The sequence below is a fragment of the Drosophila yakuba genome, chromosome 2R (assembly GCF_016746365.2).
Source record: "Drosophila yakuba strain Tai18E2 chromosome 2R, Prin_Dyak_Tai18E2_2.1, whole genome shotgun sequence".
In the NCBI taxonomy this organism is placed as follows: domain Eukaryota; kingdom Metazoa; phylum Arthropoda; class Insecta; order Diptera; family Drosophilidae; genus Drosophila; species Drosophila yakuba.
In genome coordinates, this window is record NC_052528.2 from 21759295 (window position 1) to 21777827 (window position 18533).

At 43.8% G+C, this 18533-nt stretch overlaps 1 protein-coding gene across 1 annotated transcript; it reads left to right on the forward strand.

The window, feature by feature from the left end:
* Positions 1-11781: 11781 nt before the first annotated feature.
* Positions 11782-13047, forward strand: LOC6531788. The gene has a single exon (XM_002092539.4). The coding sequence runs from the start codon at positions 11932-11934 to the stop codon at positions 12976-12978; it is 1047 nt and encodes a 348-aa protein (XP_002092575.1). The 5' UTR covers positions 11782-11931; the 3' UTR covers positions 12979-13047.
* The last annotated feature ends 5486 nt before the right edge of the window (positions 13048-18533 follow it).

Here is an 18533-nt window from a genome sequence, read left to right on the forward strand (position 1 = left end):
AAACGAAGAGGCCACTTTATATAAAAAATGTGAACAGATTTCGGTGCATTTCGCTTGTGGCTCAGTGAAATGGCCTGAAACTAGCCCATCAGAGATCCTTTCGCAAATTGATTTAGTAATCACTTCAGGCAAAGCTTCTCCCTCAACTTAAGCCATGCCATATAGTTGCAAATTCAATTGTGAAGCCATGTTTACCTTTTCCTGGGATTATCTTAACTTCTTTCAAATTGCCTGTGACAGCTGCAAGATGCGTTTGCTGCACATCACTACGAGCTATTAATTATATAAGCCAGCAATTCACAAATAACCAAGAGATAGTCAATCCCAGCCGCATTTTCGACTGTCACAATGAACAATTTGTGGCAATTTAGGGGTGAGGCGGCGCTCAAATAAATTAAATGAATGTTAACCCCAATACGAAACGTCATTAATAAATCCCAGAGCTGACCAATCCAAAATCAGACGTAAGCAATGTTTGCGCAAAATGACATTTGACCAAAATGTTTGCCACAAACTCTGCCATACGCCAGAGTGTATGTACGAGTGTGTACAAATGAAAAATGTCGGAATTATTTTGTTTGTCAGCTCACCGGCAAGATAGGTAAACCCAACTCAACTCAACTTAGCTGAACTGGACGGACTGCATAGATGGATGTGCAGATACTTACGTCTAATGAGTTAATTCAATTAAGAAGCCCAACTGCAGCTGAAATGATGGGAAGTATGGTATGGGGTATGCGACTTGCAATTTGACAGTTTTCAATTAGTCAAAGTGTCATTGGGTCATGAAAAGTCACTGAGGTCAGCCTCCGTCCGGATTTTCCAACTTACCGACCTCTGCTACCTGTCTGCCTGCCAGAGTCGTACTTAGCCTACCTACTTTCAGCCGTTCTAGATACAGCAGCCGATAAGTGAATCGAATGCGAAGTGCCCTTTGGGGAAATATGAGAGTTAAATAAAGTGCAAGAGTTTTCAATTAGAAAGGCCTTTCAGTCTGTACGACCAATAACTGAAGGCGAGTAGTGTGACCAGCGCCACAGTTTCTTTGAATAGTGTGACCAAGTCTGTAAGTTTTCGCTTTCATTCTCTTCCGTTCCGTTCCCAGTTTCATTAGCCCATTGACCCACCTTTGAAGTAGACGTAAGTGCATTGGGGAGTTGTGGCGTTCGAGCAGATCGGACCAATTCTGGGTGAATAATTCATGAAGCCGGCTAGCTAAGCCCCGGCAAATGGAAAGAAAAAACGGCGAGGGGTATTAAAATCGACATTGCTAATTTAATGAGTTTCCTTCTCGGCTCGACTCAACTCGACTCGCTCCTCCTTCCTGCTCCCTTTTCCCCGGAGGCAAAAATAAACACTCGAGCGTTAATGCACGAAATATTTAATTTATACTTACATCAACATTGGACAACCTTGGGCCCAAATGTTTTTATGACCAGTCGGTCGGCAGTTGGCGATGATGAAGGCAGATGATGAGCGAATGGTAAAGTGGCGATAAGTTGGGTGGCAAATGAAGGGGACCAAGCGCCAAAGGCGCCAACTTCTGACACGGCAGCGGCAGTGAAAGGCTAATAAAAATCAAATATGAGGCGCTCCTGAGATGGTTAGTTAAGGTGAAAGGACATCGGTTGCTCACTTGGCCAACAGCATTGAGTTGTAAGCTGCCTTCGGGCCGAAAGGAACTTCATAACTATGGCCATTAAGGTACAGCAGAACATATATGTATGCCACTCCTTCTAAATGCAACAATTCTCATATAAGAACATTGAGAAATATCGGCTCAGCTTTAAGACCTTCATTTACACCACTTTCCGCTCAGTGTAACTTAATCCGACCCTGAGGCTTTAGCCTGCCAAACAGAGACATGAGCAAAAAAAAAGCCAGGTGGGCGGCAGGTGGAAAAGGGGCGGGGCAGGGACCAAAAACCTGAGGCACGTGGCGATAAAGAAGACATTCACGGCACTTTGTTCGAACATTAAGTGGATTTAATGTAAACTTTATGTTTTCCTTAGGTTACGTGGTCGATTTCCGTTTTATTGCCTTAATTAAAAGGTCTTCCTTTTCCGCAGTCGCCGCCTTTGCCCCGCTGCAATCAACAATATTTATGACTATTTGAAATATTTATTTGCCCTTATGCCATTTTATGGTGGTCGGGGATGGATACCAAAACATATCCATCCCAGGTGAGCAGTGAGCTCTCCTTGCTGCTCCCCTGACAGTCATGAAATTGGAAAATGCGCTGGGCACAAAAATTAAAATCGCATTAAATTTGATGTTTGGGGAAATTGTTATGGGCCTCCACCACGAAGAGTTTTGGAGTGAGATGGCTGTGCAATGCAAGTCCCACAGATAAGACAGTATTGGGGTTTACGCTTGGGCATTAAAAATTAAATGAATTCGAATGAACTTGAGATATGCAAACCTTGGTCAGCCAAGTTAATGGCGTAGATTGCATAACGATCGCATCGACACCTTTGGCCAAGAATCACACCTGTCTCTATTTGGTGTGACAACTGGGTGGGTGTTTATAGCCGAAAGACTTATTTAGAGATCAGTCCATAAATCCACGCCATAAATCGACCACGCAAATCGCCGAGCTTGGCTGCAGATTACAAGGCTTTCGGGGGCTCAGTGTAAAAGGCATCAGAGGGCTTATCGCAAACAGATAAAGACGATAACAAATAAAGAGCGGTCAAAGAAAATACACACTTTCCTTTTCAGCGCAGATAAGGGGAAAGATGAACAGATGAGCAGATGAGCAGAAGGTGCCGCTAAATCACTTTCATGGGCTTATAAAACGGATTAACTCGAAGAATTCCCCATAAAACGGAGTAAAGGGAGATGAGCTTGAATATCTCAGTTGCATGCATGCATGCATGGGCCATAAAAAAAGAGCATATCATAGTAACACAAATGCAGAAAAATACCTAATCCCGAGATTTAAGCCCCATAGATGCGGAGAATCTTTGGTTCAATGAATTCATTTATTCGGATTTCTGACTGCAGTTTAACCCCAAAGTGAGTTGGGAAAATAGGTATGAAAAAAGGTATGATGAGAGTAGAGCAGAGCGGAAAACAAAATGTTTATCTTGTGCAAGCATTTTGCTTTCCAAATCCACAATCCACTTCCAGCTACGAAATTGTTGTATATTATTACTTGGGAAGCATTTTACAACTTCTCTTGACAACAACTTTGGGCTGCTTGACAACCCACTTGTGGAGCTGCTGCCTCTTCTTGCTGTTGTTGTTGTATATATATGTACATATATGTATATAGTGGCATTTTATTTTTATTTATATTTTTCAACGATGTTGTTGTGTGGACCCCGAGCATTCGTCGTTGAGGTAAAATGCAAACATGAGGTTGTAAAAAGCGACGGAAACTAAGTTACCGAAAGCCTTTTTGGAAGCAGAAGCAAAAGCAGTTGCTCAAGTGCTGTAGGTAGATGCACTTACCAAAATTTTACTTTCCTAATAGGCAGCTGAATATTTAAAAGTAGTACGCTTCTCAAAAAGATTCATATATTAAGCAAGCAAACAGCATAACTTTCTATTTCGTATGATAATGTGATTAGTTTTAGGTACTAACATTTTTCTGACTGTGTATTCAAAGCAGCCAGCAAGCTCTTTAATGCAAACAATGAGGGTTTTACTTCCAGCCCCCAAAAAGGGGAGCGAGTGAAAGAGACGGCGCCACCAGAGTGCCCCCTCTCTCTCTCGCTCCCGCTCGGCAAATGGCAGCGAGATGGGGATCCCCCTTTTCGAGACTGCTCTTAATTGCGTAGGTTGGTAGCCAGCAGGCAGCCGGCTCTTCAGCTTCCTCTTGCAGCTCTTCACGAGCTGGGCACTCTCTGCTTATCTTTGGCCCCTCCACCACCCTCCCTCCCCCGGGGTCACCGCACCTGCTGCACACCTTTTATGCCCCAACATCGTCTTCTCCCCCGCACCTCACCACCCCACCCAACTCTTCGCAGGGATGTGTACATTTTTACTAATTTACAACAATTTTCGTTGTACTTGAATACAAAATGCAACCGTTGCTGTTTCGCTCCCCAGCCCAACTCCGTGGTTAACACACCACTGCCCCGCCCCCCTCCCTTTAGCCCTTTACACTGATAAAAATGCGGCATATTTCGTTAAATAATTAATCGGTACAAGTAAGTGTTCATAGAAATTCATCTTTGACAGAAAGATTCAACCAATAACAATTAAGTATTATTAATTTAATAAAAGTGGCTTTATATTTTTCCCAGTGTTTCTCGGCCACTTGCCCTGTGCTACTTTATGGTGAAGTACGCGAGGCATTAAGAAAAATATATGATGATGCACCTGAAAAGTTGGGGGATCACGGGCGATGGGGGATCAGTGCAATGGAGATGGCCAGGCCAAGTCCCAAAATAAAAAGTGGCAAGATGAAGCCAAGAAGAGGACCAGTTGCAAAGCAACAATGCTGGGTCAGAAAAATATGTTTAAATGGGGTTAAGTTAGCGTAACTATTCTACTGCCCAGCCCCAACAAGCGCAGCTGTCCAATTTCAGAGGTACAAGGTCTGCTATTATGAAGTATTACAAGTTACTGGTAAAAATGTATATAAATTAAGTAAAATAAGCCAGTGCATTATAATTTCACTTTCCACAAAAGCACGCTTTATATTCCAAAGTTCGAGTTCTTATCTCGCTGGAATACAACGCACAAGCAGCAGATTGCAACGACTTTTCTCCACGTGCAGCACAGAAAAAATTTCCGAAATATTTGTGCAGCTTAAGGTGGAAATATATGGAAGTGGGGGAGTAACTGAGTATCTGAGTATCTCTGCGCTGCTTCGCCTTCGTTGCTGGGGCTGAATTTCGGAATTTTCGCGCTAATTGGGTCAAGTGTGCCCAAAGTCTTGGCTAAGGCGACCTGTTACACCTGCAGGAAGACACTCAAGTGGGTGGAAAAGTGGGGGGTGTGCTGGTAAGTGGAGAACAATGGGGAGCTCAGCTCACTGCCGCCAAGTTTGCTGAATAGATAACCCTATTACATATTTAACCAGCACACGGTTTCATAATTAAAGCACATATTTAGGACATTGAAAAGCCAGCGTGCATATGTACATATAAGCAAAATGGATGTTTAAGCAAAATATTGGAGCTGGGGGGAAAATGAAGCGATGAGCTGGGAAAATTGTTTTCGGCTGCTTTGAGTGGCTTGAGTGGCTTATTATTCCTGCTGGAAAAAGTGTGGCGGGCACTTTAGCACTTAATGAAATTAAAATTGCGCATAACGCTTTTCCTCCTTGTCTGCGTTGCGTTCCGTTGCGTTTTCCCCCGGTTAAATGGAAGAGCACTTCTGTTTGAAGGAAAAGTGCATAATGCCAAATGAATTCGCATGGCGCGATGACAAAAGCGAAACTTAATACCAGCTCCTTTCGCAAATTGCCGCGGGCATCTCATATTCAATATATGAGCGCTTTGCCAGTGTAAATAAGCAAATAAGCGAATGTGTGGTTTCCATTATTAATAAACAAGTATCTGGCTGCTGTGTCGACGATATGTATCACATATATATCAGCATATGAATCCGCATGTATCTGTATTTACACGATTCCAACCCAACCCCCCCACTTCCCGCCGAATTCCCCTTGGGATCTACCAAAAATAAATGCGAAAATAAATTGTCAAAGTCTCCGGCGAAATCAACAAGCGTATATCCTGCGGATATTTTGTTTGGCATTTTGTCAGCTCGTTCAACGTCTCTCCGTCTCTTTCTCGCATTAGAAAGGGATGGGGACAGTGTGTGGGAGTGGGACGACAAGCGTTAGCTTTGAATAATGAATTGCAATTAGCGCAATTACAACAGATTGTCACATCTATATTAAACTGGTCAGAGGATCCAGTTGTAGCCGCTAAGAAAAAAAGCAATACACTGAAGAAAAAAAAAAGTATTTTAACCCTAGAAGCATTTTATACATAAGATTTGCTTATGTTAAATCTAAAGTACCATGGGCAGTATTTCACACATATGCAAATTTGTATGTAGAATATGAATTTTTCCACACAAGTAACAAATAATTTGTGAACAATGATTTTCTCTGCCCTTTTACTAATTCCCACATGACACGTGTACATGCGGAAGGTAATGTAATTTTATTTTCGCCTAGCAACGCGTGCACAAAACATGACAAATTGAATAATTTAACAAGGATTTAGAGGGGGGCTGGGGGGGGGAATCGTCAGGAGTCTGAAAAGTCTGCGGAGGAATACCCTCTCGGAAAATGGGTCACACACATCGGGAGCTTGAGTGTTCCTACTCCTCGTCCTCCTGCAGCGAAAACAAAACCACCAATCCCAAACCCAATCCCAATTCCCAACCCACTTTTCACCCGCTCTCATTGTTAATGCGCGTGTCGAATTTTGGGGTTTAGTCGCCAGGGACCACTGAGAACATAAATATTTATCCAGCGATAAAAGAATTTGGGGAAGTTCACCTCCTCATCGCCGGCGATGGGGCAAATAAGTAGCACAATTTGACTTGGGCTAACCCAAAAACCAAATGTTCCACCTACGTGGCAGGTGAATCCGCAAATGTCTGGGGACTTTCAGGTGGATGTACCCACCTTCGCTATGGGCAGTGGATCAGATAAAGTTCCCGGAAACTATCACTCAACTACCCACCAATTACAGTTGGTAGTACGAACTTTTATGACAGGACATTACCCCAAGGATCTATATACGAACTTTAAGGACCAACATTTTATTGTTGAAATGTACTAACTTTATCTACTTTATATAGCGACTATCCCTATAACCTCTGGCTGAACTAGCTTTCCAGCTAACTTGAGACTCCCTCTAAATCTAAGGATATCTAAATTCAAATGCAGAGCTTTACTTGCCCGCGTGGCATTCACTGCATAACAATGAAAATTACCACGTTGATGATGACGAGCGAGATAATGGTCATGTGGCAGAGGATCTGAATCTGGATGTGGAGGATGGGATTCAGTGGACTGGGGGAGCGTGTCGCCACCTCCCAGTTGTTTGCAGGTGGGCAAATGGGCAGCCCCTCTATCTTTCGCTCTCGAGCTGTTTGCAAGTCAACAGAGCAGCCTCCCCCGACTGCCACGCCCCTTCTACGCCCCCCTGTTGACTGTGCCAATATTGACGCAGACCGTATCTCTTTATGACATATTTTTTCGGCTTCTGTCAGCAGAGCGCTGTGGCATTTCTGGGCTTTGTTTACATCCTCTCGTGGTCTGCGTTTCGGTGTTATTCCCGGCCCTTTGAGTTGATATATATATTAGCGCACTTGTACGACTTATTTTCTGGGCCAGCACACAAGAGAAGTAACCTTAGGTCCTCCGTAGTCTGAACTTTGTTTTTGGCTCTGCCGTGATATATACATATATCTGTACAACTTGTATTTGGGTTAGTGGGTAATGCAGTTGGACTTGGCTAGCAAGGTGAGTTATGGACTCAGGAGATGTTAACGACGTGGGAGAATCCCATAAACTGGAAACCAGGGGCTCCAAGTCGATCGCATTGACAGTATGGACTTGTAGCTGCAGACCGCCCACTAATTTGGTTAGAAATGCCCTGCAACAAGAGGTATATCAACTTATATCCAAAACATGAACTGTTTCTTATATATTTAAAGATATTATAAACTAGATATTCTAAGAATATTTAATAAGAAGTTTGGAAAGCTGTGTGAAAAATTTTTGTTTATCACTACAATTGAATCCCAAATTACTGACCCAAAAATCCGATTTTTGGCCAAAACAACCGATGAAATGGTCCCAATCTTGAATGTTGTACCTTGTTGAACTCGTATTTGCATTCCCAATCGATTTGCATTCAAGTTTAAAAATTTTTATTTTTTTCGATTTTTAGCAAATTTTGATGATGGTACCCCTTACAAAAAATGCAAAAATGGTCAAAAATTAAATTTTCCAAAACGCGAAGGATGGTGACATGGATCGTTAGTGTGGGTCATTAGCTGTACAAAAAAGTTATTTACTAATGTTTCTGACATATTTTGGCCGAGATATGAAGAAAAGTCTCTCATTTTTCGACCAAAATATCGGTATTTTAGCCAAAACAATTAATAAAATGGTCAAAATGTTTATTGTTATGCAGTTTTGAGCTCGCAATTGCACTCCCAATCGATTGGAAATCCAATTTAAACATTTCAATTCTTGTCGATTTTTTGCAAATTTCGATGATGGTACCCCTTACAAAAAATGCGAAAATTGGACAAAATTTTTTTCTTGAAATTCGGCCAGAAGCTGATACAAATTGTTGGTATGGATTAGTAGCTGTGCAAAAAAGTTATTTTCCTGGGTGTGGGACGCTTTTTGGCCAAGTTATTATGATGAAGCTCCAAGAAAAGTGTCATTTTCGCGTTGCTGTATAGATTGATACAAGTAAAACCTAAATATTTACTTAAAAAGAGCATTTTACATTCGCTATCTGTTTATAGTTTGGGATTTCCCGCGTTTGTTTCGGGGGCACTCAATGACTGGCACGCAAACTGAATCGGAAAAGCGCAGCGATCCGGGGCCATAAATAAATCGAATCGCCCAGTTTTCAATCGGATCGCTTGGGATGGCGATGGGTGGGGATCTTTGGAGGGGTGCAAAGTACGGAGACAGTTCTTGGAAGCCGGCGACAGTTCCATCACATCGGACCCACATATCAGGCCAGGCGACAAGTGAAGTGTCAGCCATTGACAGGTTGTCCCCTGCCCCAGAGAATCCCCCATAAACTCCAGTTTAAGTGGCCATAAGGCAGGCCGATCACGTGATTGGTCTCTCAGGTGTCGCCCCGCAGACGCATTAGAAGAGTTGGAGGATTTTAAATGACTCACTGCACAAAGGATCTCGAATACGTGAAAGTATTCGATTACCATGCGATCGCGAAGTGGCAGTGGAAAAGACCTGACCTCAACCTGATCGACTGGTCGGCCAGCGGATTGGATTCGCTATTTCCGCATTCACCGCAGTGGCGATCGATTTGCCAAACAAATTGCAGCAACTACCTCGAAATGTGCGAATCCAGTGGATAAGTGGAGAAGTACCCACCGCAGAGTGACAGCTTTGGAAACCCTAGAAGTGTACATGGAATTCATGGGCAATTCCTCACGATCTCTGCAGTCGGAGGTCTCGTATCGCATTTCAATGACGCGACCACATTCCGCGCACTTTGCAAGGTTTCGAAGCATATACATTTCTATTCCTGCACAAAGAAAAACTAGTTCTTTTTGTGCAATTAATAACTTTTTTATTGGGATGAAAAAGGCTTAATGAAAGAGAATGCCTATGGAACCTAAATTTTAAATATCCTTTGCCAAATATCCTTTGGTTTACATTAAAGTTTGAGTTCAACGAATTCTAACGCGTATTAAATCCCTAATGTCAAGCTTCACCTTTTAGGTAGTTTTCCTCAGTGTTTTCCACTAAATCCAGTCGATCTGGACTTGGCATTGTGCCAGTGGCACGCTCTTAGTTTTGATTTCTGCTGGCTTTGTACTTTACTCCGTGGTCAAGCTGCCTAAAAGGGCGCCCAGTGTGAAACCCAATACGAGTTTCGGGGTACGAACTCAATTAATTTGGAGTAGGGACCTCGTTTTGACATAATTGAGGCGGCGGGGGCGGAAACATTTCCGCTTTGGTGCCGACAAAGCCGCAGCCACGTTCCAATCTTGTCAATAAATCTCAATATCAAAATATGCTAAATGACCACCCGTATGGATAAAACATGTATGTATATGTATGTATGCCCAGACAATAATTAGAGCCGCTTGGCCGCGGAGGAAAATGCAAATAACTGCACGAACTATCTGTGAGATACGCGCATAAATTTACAATCTATCTATGGATGGAATGCCCACCGATGGGATGGCATATATTGCACTATAATGCGGCGGGAGGGGGTTCCAATTTCAGTTCGAATTTGAGTTTGAGTTTGAGTTCGAGATCGGGTTCGGTCTTTTTCATTAAATGCCGCTCTGCGGCGAACAATGAACCGTGTTGACAGGTCCCCGTTCCGAAGTCTTTGTGTATGATTGATTTAACCTGAATGGACTGACAGGTACGACGACAGGCGAGCCGAAGCAAAAGATATGGAAATCCACATGAGATACTTGCGCTTATGCTAACGATATGTGGAAAATGGGGGTCTTTGTGCGGCCCGAACAACTTCCACTTGGAGCGAAATTTAAAACGCGCTGTCGATCGTCGTGAGTGGAATGTATCTGCCAGATACAAATGCATATTCAGGAGTCTGTAAGCGCTGTGTGACAGTGCTCGCAAGTAATCCCACCAATCAATCATGGATTGAATTGTACAATTGTACAACTTCTAATGGGAGGAGAAGTGAAGAACCGTTCGAGAACTCATTACAGATGGCAGCATAATTATCCACGAGTCTGCGGTTGGCTGACCACCTCGGCAATGCAGAAAAACAAGGCTGGAATTCGTTTTCAGAGCCAAGACAACCGCATCGAAATTGATTGACAGCTGAATGATTTAATGAGCAGCAAGATAAACGACGCCGTCTCGCTCTTTCCACAAAACCGCAGCAAAATGAATTACTTATTTTCGTTTGCATTCGAATTTGAATTTCCCGCTGCTGTATCTTTTTATCTTTTGTTGCTGTTGCTGCTTTTGCTGCTGCTGCCGTTGCACTGCGGCGGTCCACAAAAGATACATATCTCCCTCACTCTCTCAGTGCCTCACGCCTTGTCCCTTTCTCCACCTGGGAAAATTTCTTGCGATGTCATGCGATTGACGATGACGCTGCCCTTTGACGATGACGACCACGCATTTTGTGTCAACTTGGAGCAGTACCAACGTACATATAGTAGTATATCTGATGCCCTCCCCTTCGCCACCTGGGATATCGAATTGATAAACTCAAAACGTTAGAATAGTTGGGGGGCATGGGGAGCATGGGGAGTGGGGAGCCTAGGGAGTGGGGTACTTTGTATGCCTCAAGTCTGCCCGGTTACTTTTCTCTATGCGGAGAGCATACGAGAAGCCATTGGCCAGCCATAAAATGTTCGCTTCAAATGGCGGATTTAGTGGGTGCTTTAAATTAAACAATAGCTATTTTAAATTCAAATTAATATATAAAGTTTCAATCGCACTTATGCGTATTACCAACATTTTCATGCGGCTGTTCAGTGCCTTCGTCGCCAAGTGATTTAACTACTGTTTAATTCTCCATTAAACAAGTTTACACATAATTAAATTCGACGCGCCATTTAAATACGCATCTTCCAGCCGTGCGCAACAATTGCATTGAAAGCTTTTCATTTCTTTCCCATATTCATTGTTAATTTTTATGTCATTTGCGTGCGCCCCAGCAAGAGGCACCGTTTCCCCCCATCTCCTCAAGCGTCGCCCATGGAAATCCCTGACCAAGGGCCACTTGTCGCCGGAGGAAAACCAAAAAACTCAAAAAAAAACGAAAAAAACCAAAAGAAGAAGCCCACACGGCCCTCACACACTCACGCACCTCGAAACATAATTTATGTATCGGCGGAATAATGCTTTACGATCTTGGCCTGTCATTTTGGTTCGCTGCTACCTGGGATCCAAAGATTGGCGTGGGACGTTTCGGCTGGGAGAAGATTTCCACACGAACCGAGTCCAAATTCGAGTGAAATATGCAGTATTGAAAAGAGCTCTGCATTAGAAATGGTCACTGATAAATAATCTGCATTATGATTGTAGCCGCATCTACAAATGTTACTTTAAAGAGCGAAAGACTGCGAGCAATAATTGGAGTCATATTAAATGTAGTATGCTTTCGAATTCCGGTGCTGTCAGTTACGCGTGACTGAATTGCTCAAAATTAGGAGTGCCACAAAAACACAACTACTTTTCTCCAGGGCACAGACCACAAGGTTCGAGACGAAAATGCAAAGTGGCCCATTCTAGGAGTCGCGATGCTATCAAAAATTCTACGTAAATATGGCACACTGAACTTGCTCGGCAATCACCATCCGCACAAAAGCCAACCGCGAAATCCCAGCCATCGGACACCGGGATGCAGATGCGGATTAGGATGCATTTCAGGTGACTTTTCCGGCGATCCACAGCTGATCCGCCGCGGAATACACGACTGGAACAGGCGCAGTGCGGCGCACCACGAGCGGCGTAAGATCATTCCGAAACTGGTGTATCTGCACAATCCGTGGAAGTACCTGGTGACCAAGTTCAATCTGTGGAAGCTCAAGTGGCTCTGGGACCGGGACTTCAGCGAGCCGGACTTCTTGGAGGGCGCCAAGCAGGCGGCTATCGTCATGACGGACATCATCCGGCATCAGAGTGCCGATAAGATCAGCGAGTATACAACGCCGGTGGGCTTCCAGCAGATCACCCGGGACATGCTCCTCTCCCGGAATGACACGCGGCTCCAGCTGGTCAGGTTCGAGCGGGAGCACCTGCGCCGAGCGATTCCCATGAAGGTGGCCACGCGACAGAACTTCGGCCGGAAGTACGCCTTCATCGACATGCTCTTTGTGGGCCTGCGGAACACCAAGGACTTTGACACGGCCACCGAGGTGGTGGAGGTCAGTGAGATCATCCGCCGCATGGACAACGAGCTCAAGACACCGCCAGAAGTCGTCTCCGTTCCACATCGTATTGTCTTCGCCGAGATCTTCATCCGCTTCAGAAGAGACTACACGGCAGATGCCAGAAAGGGGGTCAATTTGAATCGCTACCCCCCCGCTTTCAGTGCACACACAACTCCAGAGCCCATTGGCAGTGCGAAGCCACTGCAGACACCCTTCATACAGTCGGCCTTGGATCCCATGAAATCCGCCCAGACTCCGTCCACGTCCGCGGCTCTTCCGCAAGCGGGTAGGATCCTGCATCGCATGGACGACGTGGGCTGGTCGGTGTCCTTCTACAAGATCCTGACCTTTGACGTCCTCAACTACGATCCGCAGAACAAGCGGCACCAGCACCCGTCCGACGACAAGCCTTAGTGTTAGTGATCAGTTTGAACTCTATGATAGAAAAATAAATTCCAGCTGGCAATAAATTGAATTAAGCAACTTCTCCAGCGTTTTAAATAATAAATTTACTAAGCAACTTTAGATGAATAACAAGTTCAATGATAAGTCGCTATTATTCAATCACAGCAGAGAAAACGGAGACTTCCCATACCGTTTATAATCAAAGTCACCAGATAACTTCCCATACCGTTTATAATCAAATTCATCCGATGGCTTGTTCCCATAACTAATGCCAACATTTAAGCCCATTTTTGCGTGAACTCTTAAAGCTCACTGAAAACCCCCACAAGTTCACACCTTTTTTTTGGGCCACACACGAAAATATGTGTACAAAACGATGTTGTAATGAGCCACATTACACGATTTGATCTTGTTAGCTGATGTTGTGATGTTATTTTTGTCGTTATTGTTGTTTTGGGCTCTAATTGGTTTTCCAACATTAGCTTTTGGGCTTGGAGGCTTGGCCTTGGCGTGACCCAATCAATTTAAATATGCCGAATGATTGAAGGAAATAACATAAATAAATTGACTAATGTATTTACACACAACGAGCTCGTGTCATTTGTGTTTTTACATCGTGCCTAACATCTTTTTGCATAATTCGAACATGGTAAATGGTTTTTGGAAATATACCTTGCCAGCCTAAATCCAAATTTAATTAAAGTGGGATGGGATGCTAAATATGACAAGTTATGCTGGTTACAAGGGAAAGCTCCGCCCTGAAGAACGAATTTCCACATCGATGTCTATAAAATTGTTAAAAAGTATGCAGTTAGCTCTACTTTAAGTGAGCAGTTCCATTTCCACCTTAATGCGAAAGACATTTATTTAGCTAAGCCCGTGATCCTTGTGTCTGTCAATTCAAACAAGTTGTTTTGACTGCAGTTTTAAAGGACATTTTTCAAAGTGACGGCACTTCGCTTTCATCCCGCCCAATTCCAATTAGTTGCCCACGGGAAAAGCTATTTGCTCGAGTTAAACAAGACCCGAGTCCCAGGCCAAATAATCCCGACATCCTGCAGTGGCCAAGGAGCGTGAAACCGAAACAGAAACAGGACACGAAGGGAGTAAAAGCGATTGCGATTGCGAATGCGAATAACAAGAGCCGTCAAAAGGGAAAGAAATAATTTAAATAAAAAAACACAAGCAGCTGTTGCAGTTCTGAGCCAAAGATGGAAATGTGCCACTCCCACTGCCACTGCCACTCCCCGCCCCGCCCTTGTCATCCCAGGAGGCAGATAGCTACTGAGGCAGTAACACTGTACAAGCAAAAGGGATAATCTCATTATAATGAAACGCAAGTTATGCACGCGCAGCCGGCAGCCGCTAGATGGCGCCAGTCAAGGCGTCACTCAAGTGTCGCCCGCGCTCTTGGCTTAGGCGTCAAAAAAAAAAAAAGACGTAAAAAGACTTTAAAAATAGGCAAAAAATCAAATCGGAAAAGGGAAAACAAACCGATGGGAAAGGCAACCGAAGACACAGCTGCTTGTCTGAGACCCGGCTCCACGACTCGGCTTACACAACTGGAATTGGCCTGGCTTGAGCTGACACGCAAAGCGGCCATCGCAAAAAATAAAAAAAAAAGGAGGAAAATTATAAAAATTTATGTGTTCCCTTCCTTTCTTTCTGGCCATTCAATCTGTGCGGCAGCCAGCTTCTGTTAGCCTGTCCACTGGATTTGTTGTCCATTTCCAAGGATGTCAGCCGGCAAATGCCTCCGGCCGCTCATAAATAACAAATGGCAAGGAATGCTGTTTTCACCACTGCGAACCTCAGATACCCTAAGCAAACAAATGTTGAGCTATATACAAAATTCAAAATCATTTCAAATCTCTATCAATAAGTAGGCAACGAGATATTTGCCACCCAAAATCAGGACAATTCCGTTTGAAAATGATGAAAGCTTTTTATGGGAGATTTTACAATACATATCATTGGAAAAAAGAAAAAGTGATTCTACATATTTTAAACCAACTTACTGATATTTCACGAATGTTGATTCTTCTCGGCAATTTGCCTAACTACCAGAAAAAGAGGGCCAAGAATTAATTAGACAATCCGAAGGCGGAGAAGATAGGCCGAAAATCAGTAAACCGGCTTAATTCCAAACTCATTTGCAAATATTTACCGAGCCCAGCGAATCGCAGACATCCTAAGCCAAGTCCCTTTTAACCGGACCCTAAACCGGATCGGCAGCCCAGATCCCGGCCAGAAAAAGATGAGTGTAACAGGTGTACACGAAACCGTACCCGCGCGATGGGCCCAAAAGTTTCCATTCGCCTTTCTGGGCCCCATTTTCTTTTAATTTTCCAAAGATTAATTACAAGTCTGGCGTAATGAGAGGATTTCCGGTGCAGGATTTGCTGTGTCCCTTTTTTTCTCTTTCTGTTTGGCCAGATCCCGATGGTCGCGTGGTGCTCCTACCACAGGCGCTCATATTTCTTGTGCTTAATAAAAATTGAATGAAATTTATGAAATATTCGCGCGATGTGCATAGAAATGCGTTCTTTAGGGGGCGGTGGGCGGTGGTCGAACCCACCCACCTGCAGTCTGAATCTCAGCCGCGAATCGTTGATCTTCATTAGCGGAGTCGCCGTCGCCGTCGTTGCCGCATTGGAGCTGCCGGTAAATGTCTTTATAGACATTATTCCCGCCGTCGCCTTCCTGGCAAAGCTTTAAATTTATGGCAACGCATTTGCGGCGCACGCTCCTAAAGGCCATAATATGAGGCAGAAGTAGAAGACGGGAAAGCAAGAAAGTCTGGCTAATAAAGCGTCGGCGTTATAACACCATCTCCAGCACCTCCAGCTCTTTCTCTCCTTTATTAGTTCATTGCTTGGCTGAGGAAAGCCCCCTTCCATATCCATTTACACTCGAGTATTTATCGCCGCTCTTGGCCAAGTTAAAAGCAGAGCTGCGAGACCTCCCTGAGCGCTGCAAGGAGGCACCAGGGCCAATATACATCCATACATACATAGAGTTGTCACATAATTCCCAACGCTAACAGGCCAAAAGCGGTATTAGCACTGCATTTGTACAATGCCGCCAGATCGAATGGAACTTCTTGGAGTGGTCAGTTTGAATGCGAGATATATGTATGCAGAGATTCAATCACATTGTAATTGTCTTCAGCTTCAGGATGGTGCACTGGAAAAATTAACAGTGGCTTCTTAACTTTTAAGTTCGTATCAGAAACCTACAGTATTTGTACTTCTTCCAATAAGAAATAAAATTGGAATAAGAAATAAAATTCCAAATGGACAATTGGAAGACAAAGACCGCTACAAGTTCTCATTTCCTCTTTGCATCTCTGACTATCTCGCTTTCACTCATGCCGGCCATCTTCTGTCTCACTCTATGAGCAGGCAGGCAATACTTTTTCGCGCCTTTTATGAATTCCGCGGAAAATGTATATGCGCATATGCATAAAATTCGAGGAACAAGTAAAAAAGAATTACCAAGTGAACCCATTTAGCATGACATTCGATTTTTGAGGGCCCACGGCACTGATTTAAGCGAAAGCAAGCCGCACATGTTTTAAAGTTTAAAGAACTGGGCCACAAGTTCGACTGCCCTTTAAATTGCCACTTGGCGCCAAATATTTATTGCACTCGGGGATTGTCTGGTTGGTTTGCCGTCAGCTTTTGGGGGAATCTGCATAAATCGAAAATATTTCAGCCAAAGTTGTGTCTTTAATTTAAAACACATTTCGCATTCCCCTTGGCTTGTGTTCGCAGTGCACTGAGAGAAAATACTAGCCAGGCCATTGATACATACATTCATATAATTACATACAAAAAAGGTGCGCCTAATGTTTTCATTTTCATTTCAAGCGAAGTATGTACCTATTATTTTTCCCTGTGCATTGGATATTCCGCCAACAAGAAAAACATTAAAAATAACGAAAAGCCAAACTGAAACATAAATAAATCTGAAATTTTAAGCACTCAAAATCCGACAAAACACAAACACACACGCACACCCAGCTGCACACACACACAAACACACTTACACACACATATAAGCTGTTTGCGACTGGAAAACTTTTGTTTTTGAAAGTTCTTCGGTTTGGCGACGTTGTTGGTTGTTTTTTATGTACCTCCTTTCCTGTAAAACATGCAATTTCTTTCGGTTTCGCAACGTTCGATTGTTGCGGTGAGAAAGGGGGCGGCGGGAGCAGGGGGGGTGGCCGGGCAGCAGCAGCTGCAATAACAACAACGAGCGGCGAACAGCGAAAACAGCGGCGACAAGGACAAAAGCCAACAATGGGTTATTAGTGGCACTTAAGCAAACACGCGGCCCAAAGGGCTGCCTGACCAAGGGGGCGTGGTCGGGGGTCGAATGCCACAAGGATCTCTGTGTGCGTGTGTGTGTGTGTGACATGTGTGTGTGAGCGGTCTTCTGCGGTTCTGGTTGCTGCTGCTGCTGCCGTCGTCTGATTTATCGCCAAGATGTGGGCGTTTTTAATTAATTTCAGTGCACCACCGTTCAGCGCAGATTTCCAGCTCATAAAGAGCGATTGCTGCACAATATTCAAGCAGGGGAAAAAATCAACAGCAATGTGGTATTTAGTTAAGAGCTGGAGACCTGAAGAGCTGCAGCAACTCCTTCAAAAGTGCCTCAAGTATCGCCAAGTGGCGGACAGCATTGTGGTTACTTCGTTTGAGTGTGAATACAAATTATTCACACAGCCCAGCCGTTTTGGCTAGTTTCAATGGCAGGACAAACAGTAGAAAACCTTGAGGGCTTCAAAAAATATACATATAAGTAATGAACTTTTACATACACATATAAAATATAAAATACATAATATAACAAATTTAATCTAAGCTTAAAAGCAATCTTTCATTTTGCCATGCACACTCAACTCAATTTTCGTAGTTTATCCTAAAACTGCGAAAATCCTCGCTAGCACTGCACTCGACTCGAATAGCAGGAGCGCACATCCAGAACTCAGAAATAATTAGATTTTCTGGAGCTAATTTGGTGTTTCCTTTTCTGCTTGGGCAAACTTTTCGCCTTAGCTTTTAATTCTAATTTTGACGCGGGCTTTTGCTAATTTACTTTCAACTTGAATCTTGAATTTCTGTGGAGTTTAAGACACCAACTTTCAACTTCCAACTTCCAAGACTTGCCCAGATAATCTCGACGAGAGTGTCACTTTGCTGATGCCTCTGCACTTGGAGCTTTTTGGCCAATTGGGCACTCTTGCCAGGACAAAAGAATGCCGCCAAGTTGCCATATCACTTACCCGGAACTTTAAAGGGAAGGACGAGGGGCTAACTTCGATGTGGTTGGTGGTGCTGGCTGCTCCTTGGGCCACAATAAATTCATTAGCCGGCTGCGGTTGAATATGAAAATCGCGCGGAAGAACTAATTATGCTGGGAATAGTGTTGCACTATTAAATTTCACTTTGTTGCATGCATAACGTTCATAACGTTCATTACGCGGCTGCAAAACTCAAATTAAACCCGTTTCGCACTTAATGAGAATTCTGCGGAAAAATCTCGCAGGGCTGCTTTAA

Coding starts and splice junctions, on each gene's coding strand:
- LOC6531788 (XM_002092539.4), top strand. CDS start 11,932: ATGCTATCAAAAATTCTACGTAAATATGGCACACTGAACTTGCTCGGC.